The 8,805-nt window shown below is 35.5% G+C and overlaps 1 protein-coding gene across 2 annotated transcripts in view; it reads left to right on the forward strand.

The window, feature by feature from the left end:
* The window catches only part of SPOPL (speckle-type POZ protein-like), a 54,270-nt gene extending 51,291 nt beyond the window's left edge, over positions 1-2,979 (forward strand). The window contains exon 8 of one of the 2 annotated variants that reach the window (XM_006894448.1): positions 2,328-2,979. In XM_006894448.1, the coding sequence (XP_006894510.1) occupies positions 2,328-2,472 (145 nt within the window). In that variant the 3' untranslated portion in view covers positions 2,473-2,979. The remainder of the gene's footprint in view (positions 1-2,327) is intronic. The other variant, XM_006894449.1, reaches the window with a different exon arrangement.
* The last annotated feature ends 5,826 nt before the right edge of the window (positions 2,980-8,805 follow it).

The following is an 8,805-nucleotide window of genomic DNA, read 5'->3' on the forward strand; positions in this document are numbered from 1 at the left end:
TTGACCTCTGATTACTGCTTTGGCTGTTTCCCATAGGTTTTGGCAATTGGTGTTTTCATTGTCATTAGTTTCAAGAAACCTTTTAATTTCATTTTTTATTTCTTCTACTACCCGTTCATGTTCAAGCAAGGTGTTGTTCAGCTTCCAAATGTATAGTTTTTCTCCTTTATCATCCTATTATTAATTTCTGATTTTGTGGCATTATGGTCTGACAAGATGGTTTGTATTATTTCTATATTTTTGAATCTATTGATGCTTGCCTTGTACCTAGAATGTGATCTATTCTAGAGAATGTCCCATGCATATTGGAGAAGAAGGTATACTGTGCTTTTTTGGGGTGCATTAGTCTATAGATATCTATGAGGTCAAGTTGGTTTATTGTGTGATTTAATTCTTCAGTATCTCTGTTGAGTTTTTTTCTGGTAGTTCTATCTTTTCTTGAGAGGGGTGTATTGAAGTCTCCCAGCACTCTAGTAGTGTTGTCTTTTTCCTTTTTCAGTTTTGTTAATGTTTGTTTTATGTATTTTGCTGGTTTTTTATTTGGTGCATAGATATTTATTATTGTTATGTCCTTTTGTTCTATTGACCCTTTCAACATTATGTAGTGACCTTCCTTGTCTTCCGTGATGTTTTTTATATTGATATTTATTTTATCAGAGATTAATATGGCTACTCCTGCTTTTTTCTGGTTGCCATTTGCTTGGTATATTTTCCTCCACCCTTTTATTTTTCACCTTTCTTTATCTTCATTTTTCAGGTGTGTCTCTTGTAGACAACATATTGATGGATTTTGGTTTTTTATCCAATCTGCTACTCTCTTTCTCTTCATCAGTGCATTCAGTGAAGGGTTTTAACCCAAGAGTGATTGGGATTGCATTTTTATTAATATATTTGTATACTATTATATAGAGAAAAGATTATAGAGAGTGAAAGGGTATTTAGAAACAAAGTAGACCAGCTTAAAGGTGAGTGGAGTAGTTAAGAGATGAGGGTTGAAATTATATCTGATTGGGGACAATAGAAGTAGAGTAAAATTAAGAGGTGTAAGAATATTTTTAAGGAAGACTCTCTATTTGGACATTGTTTAGATAGTAGATACATGCAAGGAAGAGAATGAAGGAGGCAAAAGATAACCTGCCTGAGCATTAAAATGCATGCTCTGGTTGCTCAGTGAGAGCATGTTTGTATGTCTAATACAATAATAATACAATAAGCAATAAGAGATGACAACATTTGAGTACACTGAGTGAAGATGGAAAACTAAAGAGAAGTAGGGAACAGGTAATAGTGGACTTCGTTTCTGTTTCTTTCTAAAGTTTGATGCAGGCAGTGAGGAGCAAAAGCAGAGATCAATACTTGGTCCTACTTCCATTATGCTGGCACTGTGGCTGTGAGGTTTGAGAGCAGAAGACAAATTAGGAGTTGGTGGCAATCTAAATGTGGTAGTTTGCAGTCCTTATGTGGTCAGGGATTCAAGATATCTTTGGAGGTTATAAGACGACTTTGGTAATTATTGAAAAAGGACAAAGTATAGGATGACTCTCAGGTATCTGATTTGAATCACTAGATGGATGGTAGATGGTACATGAGGACAGAGGTTTGAGATGAGAGAGGAAAAAATTCTCATCTGACTTACTTTTATGCTCCATAGAGATGTACATCCAACTAAACAGCCAAGTGAAGGAACTGAACCATACGGAAGGCTGAAGGTTTAGAGAAAAAATAGTTAGCACTTAATATTATACTTTAAACTGAAAATTGAAATAGAATAAGTAAAGTATAGAACGAAAAGTTGTTAGTTGCAGTCACATTGGTGCTGATTCATATATGCAGAGTAGAACTATTCCTCCATAAGGCATTCAGTTTGAACTTTCGGAAGCAGACCACCATACCTGTCTTCTGAAGTATGTCTGGGTGGCCTTGAACTGCCAATTTTTTGTTCAGTACTTTAGAGCTTAACCATTTGCTTCACCTAGGGACTCCAAAGGAAGAAGAATAGAGGACAGAGATTGAAACTGTTAAGAATTGTCTGAATGCAGAACCAAGAGAGAAGTTCTTGAAAGAACTGGTATAGAAGTGATAGCAAGCAGTGGAACTAGAAACTTTAGAAACTAGAATTAAATATTTCAGTGGAATAGAACTTCCAAAAAGATTTCATAGTTTCAGTTGCAATAGACAGTTATATGAATGAATATAAATTAATTTTATGTTGATATAAAGATAATAACTTGAGTTCAAGTGATTTGACTCTATAGAGGTAGACAGTGTTAAAAATGCAACAGTAATTTTGAAAAATCTCTTTAGTAAACATCTCTTTTCTTCTCTAGTCAAGCAACAGACATAATGGAAACAGCAGGGTGGAAGTCCATGATTCAGTCTCACCCTCATCTGGTTGCAGAAGCCTTCCGAGCACTAGCGTCTGCACAGTGTCCACAGTTCGGCATTCCACGCAAACGACTAAAACAGTCCTGAAATCTTCCATGAACCATAGAACAATGGAAATGACTTTTACTTCTCTAGGTCCAGAAGGATTCTAATACACAAACCATAAGCACGAGTTGGTTCTGTTTTCTTGGTCCACAGAACAGAAGTGGAAAAAGCATATTGCTGTCTTTGCAGGTGGATAATTTATGGTTTATTCTTCAGCTTTAAATTAGACTGATTATACTCTGATTCACTTCAAGGCCTTAAATTATCTTCAATGACTTCTCTTGTTCATATAATACTTTAATTTTTTTATTGTGCCTTGTCATTTTGACGAAGGCTATGCAGGATTGCACTAGCTCCATAATGCAGTGATACTGATAACTGAAGATATTAAGTTTCAAAAGGATCTTCCATAATTTTGAGGAAAGCAAATTGAATTATTATAGGGATTGTCCTTTGCTATCTTTTCAGAGGTTAAAACTAGGTTCTTTTTAAAAGCACTTGTGTTAGAGATACCAAGAATGTCACTAGTCCTATGAATCTGGGAGAACCTTTCGGCAATACACTGCTTCATTTCTGATTTATTTTTCATTTCAGGGGGCAAATATGCAATGAGTTGGCTGGAATTTTTGGTAATATGTACTGTTTATGTTTTAACTGTTTGACGAACTAAGAAGCATAACGAACTTTTGCTTATGTTTCTTTATGGGTTTATCCCAAGTTTACAGTGATCGAGTACTGATTGAAGTTAAGATTTCAACCAGAAAGTATGTTTTGTGCTGAAGTATTTTTAATTATTATTTATATGTCCTAGTGGCACAGCCGTTAAAGTGCTTGGCTGCCAAGGAGAAGGCTGGCAGCTTAACTTCCAAGCCATCCCATGGGAGAAAGAGGTGGTGACCTGCTTCCATACAGATGTGCAGCTTTGGAAACCTTTACGGGGCAGTTCTACTCTGTCCTGAAAGGTCGCTGGGAGTCAGGATCGACTTGACAGCAGTGGGTTTGGATTTTTTGGGGCTTATTGACCTGCTTTTTAATATGAAGAATTCTTTAGATGTTAACAGTAAGGATGACCAAATGTAAATTTTAATGTATGGGCCAATTAAGGAAGATATATATGCACTTTGAATGTGTAATAAATAACTTTTGTATGCTGGATGGTACATATAGTTTTTTGCTTTTGAGTGAATTGACAAGGTATAATTGATTGTGTCTTAAACTTTGAAGAGACTTTTTTTAAATAAACAACAACAGATGGAGGCAACTGGGATGTTCGTGATAATAAAAAATAATCTGGATTATTGTTAAATTAGTTTGAATTTCAAATACTTATTCTTTAATTAATTTCTATTTTTTCACACTTTGGAGAAGGTCCCTGAACAATAAAGAAATCCTGGATAGCTTACTCTCTTCCTAAAAACAGTACAATGGATAGTGCTTGCCTGTGGGATATGTTCACTAAAGGAGAGAACCCACAGAGTATGTCGGGCCACGCAGTTACACTTCCCCCCTACTTTCTCCTTACTGTTTCAGTTACTGTACTAACATTGTAGACGATGATTTTGAATTCTGCATAATGTGAACAGGATAAACTTATTTATAGAAACTGCTTTTCATGGGCCAGTTCTTAATGATAAATAAGTTTTAGCTTTAAACTCGTTCCTTCCCTGCACAGTGTTTGCTGTTGATTAGTGGCAGTCTTCAGTGCACAATCTTAGAGAAGCAGAAGAGGTCAGTGCATCCAATTCCCTGAAACAGTGCAAGTGTACCACTTAGATGAGATTTATATATTTATATATTTGGCCACAGGGGGGAAGTTGCATCACTGGGGGTGGGGGAGGAGAAGTGCATTTGCCTGTGTAACAGTTTAAAGTTTGTGTCATTTGTTTAGTGTTTCAATTCAGGACAAAGGAGGAAACTTGAAGATTGAGGTTCTAGAAAACTAGCTTGTATTTTTGCAGTTCTAATCTATCAAAAGAGTGATTCATATTTGCATTGGGGGAAAGTATCAAATTAGTGTTTATATTCCACAACAAATGAATTTGAAAAGATCATATTTTCATATATCTATAGTTTCCTTCTTTGTGATTTAATTGAATATTTTTATGTCAAATTTGAAATTGGAAGAATCCCTTGGACTGAAAGAAAGATTTTTAATGGACTCCATCCTATATATATTAATTCACATTGGCATTCAGAAGCTCACTCTACTCCACTTTACTATAGAGTCTGTAAAGTTTACAGTGTGAAATGTAAAGCTCATATACATATACTTTTAAGAGCTTACAAGGGAAAAAACCCTTCCTCAGGCTGTATAGTTTTGTTGTCATATATTATAAAAATACTGGTGTGTCTCCATTATATTAAACATACACAGGCATGTTGTGAATTATTTCACTGCTGGAATCTACAGCTCTTAACTATAATGACTTCACTAATGATGTGGTTTCATGAACATTTCAGCTTGTCTTTACGCTAATGTTTATTGCAAGTCTTAAGGATTTTATTATAAAGATTTTTTTTTAAAGTTTGGTAGCACATTTTTACCAAAAATGTCAAACACTGTGCTATAAAAGTAAGAATATCCACATTTGTAGAAATGTCCACTTTCAGATAATATATGCCTACCATTCTACTAACAGAATTGTATACAACTTGATTTATTTTTTTATTTATTATGTATATTTTTGGTATTGTGGGTTCTTTAGGCAACGATAAACAAACATAATACAGTCCAAAATGAGTGCTCTACTAGCTTCCCCCTTTTGAATTTTACGCCACACACATTGTGTTCAGTAGAAATAAATTCTGTCCAGAATAGTCTTGTCTTCGAACTGAAATGCCTGCTTCTGGCTCTCTTTTGTCACCGAAACAGGGCTGCTTCTTAGAAACGTAGTGGATGGTTTTAAGTGTTACATATTGCAAAATAACCATTGGAGAAATTGTACTTTAGAATAGAAACACTCTTATTTGTGCCTTTTGTTTTCTTTATTAGTTTTAACATGCATTGGTATTTAGAGCACAAATATGAAGGTGCCATAATATTATGGCTTGCCAATGTTACCTCTTTGAATACTTACGTGTCATTGTCTTGAAATAGTAATTGGAGAATCTTGCATGTATTATGTGATCATTTGTATGTGTTTATGTGTACGTATACTTTTATTCGCTTGAGTGTGGTATGTTCAAAAGATTGAATTTGTGAAAATAGGATTCAGTTAAATGTGGAAAGTTCAGATTAGTTGAAATATTTCATTTAAATGGGCTTTATTTTGGAGAACAATTGATAGAGAAAACATAATTCTCAAAAATGTGACCAATTCATTTACTGCATGATGAAATGTGAAACAGTGCCTTTTTAAGACATTAGTTTAAGTTTTAAAATTACAATGATTTCTTTAAAAGTTATCATGAACATTGTTTATTTTTAAACTAGATTTAAGTTAGCACTTGAATGATAAAAAGTACGATTTACTAATTTATATACCCCTTTGATATCTAAGAATTCTTTTGAAAATCATAGATAATACCCACTGTTTTCAACTAGGACAGAAACTTTATCAGTAAGTAAAGTTTTATGGAAATCAATTCAGCAAGCTTTTCTCAAAGCCAAGTATGCTTGAAGAGTTGAGTTAAATTATCCTGACTTGGACATTCACCCTCATCTATGATGGATAAAATAAAAATATTCACTGTAGTTGTAAAATAAGGTGGGTAGGTAAGTTTGTTTAGTGTTCTCAAATTGTAAAGATAGCACTTTCAGCACACACAAGTATTTTGGAAGCCTTTTTTTGTACAGATTATAAGCTCTACTTTATTTAAGTGTTCATGAAATGATGTAAATTTTGGGTCCAGTTGAGCAAATATTGAGTGCCTACCATATGCAAGACTTCCTCTTCACTTAGGAATGAAATCACCACACTGTGTCTTCTGTTTGCAGTATGTGAACTTTATGTTGAAAAGGAATTCTTATATTTAAATCTTTTTCTGTTAAAGTTTATCATTGTATACTGTAACTCAGTTAATTTTGCATTCAGGTTTTTAGAATAAAGATATAACTTAAGTGAGTCCCATTTTGGAAAATAAAATTATTTAAAAATTAGTTATGGGGAGGAATTGATTTTCAAGATTCAAATGTATAAAGACTTACAATGAACTTTTCAGTCTCATTTTTAATCAGTTGATGTTACTAGTGAGATACATACTTTTTTGTATCTTATTGCTGAAAATATTTTTTGCATTTCAGCACGTTGAATTAAAAATAAAGTTGTTACTACTTATTCCGAATGAATTCGTTACTTGTGTTTATTTGATAAGTATGGACTCTTAAGCTTGGATATCTTGTAAAAGACCCATATGTTGTATGTTTTTGTTGTTACTGTTGAGTCGGAACCTACCATAGCTGATCCTCCAGAACATTTTCAGAGGCAGTTAGTCATATGGGAGGAGACTGCCCATCCTTTTCCACAGAGCAGCTGGTGGATTTGAATCGCCCTCCTTTGGGATTGTAGCACAGCTGCTTCCCACTAGGCCACTGTTGTTGTTGTTGTTCTGTGCTGTCGAGTCGTTTGCGACTCATAGCGACCCTATGTACAACAGCCCTAAACCGTGCTCTATCCTGTGCCAATCTCATTGCCTCTGACACACCCATCCCGATTACCCCAATCACTGAATCAATCCACCTCATAGAGGGTCTTCCCCTCCTGCACTGTCCCTCTACTCTACCCAGCATGATGTCTCTCTCTAAAGACCTGTCTCTCCTTGCAACATGTCCAAAGTATGTCAGACAAAGCCCCAGAATCCTTGCCTCCAAGGAGCAGCCTGGTTTAACCCTTTCTAGGGTAGATCTGTTTATTTTCTTGGCAGTCCATGGTACATTCAATACTCCTCTCCAGCACCACAGCTAAAAGGTGTCAATTCTCCTTCTATCCTCCCTAGTCATTGTCCAACTCTCTGATACATAACAAGTGATTGCAAAAACCATGGCCTGTATCAGGCACACCTTCGTCTCCAGAGAGACACCACTGCTCTTGAGTACTTTAGAGAGGTCCCTAACCGCAGACTTTCCCATCGCAATATGTTTTTTAATTTCCTGGCTACTGGTGCCAAGAGTGTTGACCGTGGAACTGAGCAAACTGAAGCTGTGAACAATCTCAATCTCTTCGCCATCCATCCTGATGCTACCGATTGGTCCAGTGGAGGGTCCTGCGGCTCTCGGGCCAAGAAGAAAAACACAATCTATAAAGGAGTTCTACAGGACACATCACCTTCCCTTCGGAGACAGTACAAGTAAACTTAAGAGACACTGGACGCGGAAAAAAAAAACAAAAAACCAAATCTCTCAGCATTTGACGTGGTTGGAATCACAGGAGAGAAGAAAGCATCAGATACAAGCTGTCAGGTCATGGGTCGGACAATGGGAGATTAATTCTGAAGGCATTTGGTAGAAGTGAAGTGGTATCCTGCTGGAGGGTGGAGCTGGGAAGTAAGTGGGTCAAGGCACTGGGCTAAGGGCAGGGACTACACTGTAACTAATGGTCAACTCTAAAATGAGGGATTTATCTTTCACTACTCCACAAATTGCTGTCTGTCAGATACTCCTCTAATTCTAAACATTCAGATGAAGACAGACTAGGAAGAAGGATTGGCCATCCATTTCTGCAATGGCAGGTCTCTGAAAACCCTATGTACTACACAACTAGGCCATTAGTGCTCCCTAATTGTTGTATACCGAAGTCCAAATTATACATATTAGTTAGCCTTTTCAGCACAGTGAAGCTAGTATTTTTTTAACTAAAGACTTAATCCTTAACAATAGGATGTTCACATAGATTTGTTTTTACATATGCATACCATCAATATTCTAACAATGATTTATCCTAATACCTTCCACCAATGAGGTAACACTTAATCACTTTGTACCTTTTACTCCCTCTTTCTTAATTTCTATTACTACAGACAGCTCAGTTTTTTAATACTCTACCAAAAAGCATAGATTTAAGGTGGCATATCTCTGGACTGTTTACTTAGTAATAGTAACTCAAGAATTAGAGTTTAAGTTATTACTAAGATGGCAATGAAAATTGCAGTTTAATACTTCCTGCCTTACACCCAGCACGTATAGAATTATGTACACAGACACTGAATCATTAAAAAAATAGAAGGCTCAAACTTTGAACATTATCTTTGCAATTATAGTAAAATAGGATATAATGTTCTAAACTATACTGATCTATCAATATATACAACACTGTACACACATACACAATCCCTATATGTATCTCCTTTTTCTTTATTCTGCAGCAGCCATCTTCCTCTTTATTTCAGAACATATGGATGTGTGTTTCTTCCATTCTGCCATATCAGAATTACTTGTTT

Source organism: Elephantulus edwardii, unplaced genomic scaffold (genome assembly GCF_000299155.1).
Source record: "Elephantulus edwardii isolate Elephantulus edwardi_28Jun2011 unplaced genomic scaffold, EleEdw1.0 scaffold00143, whole genome shotgun sequence".
Taxonomy (NCBI): Eukaryota; Metazoa; Chordata; class Mammalia; order Macroscelidea; family Macroscelididae; genus Elephantulus; species Elephantulus edwardii.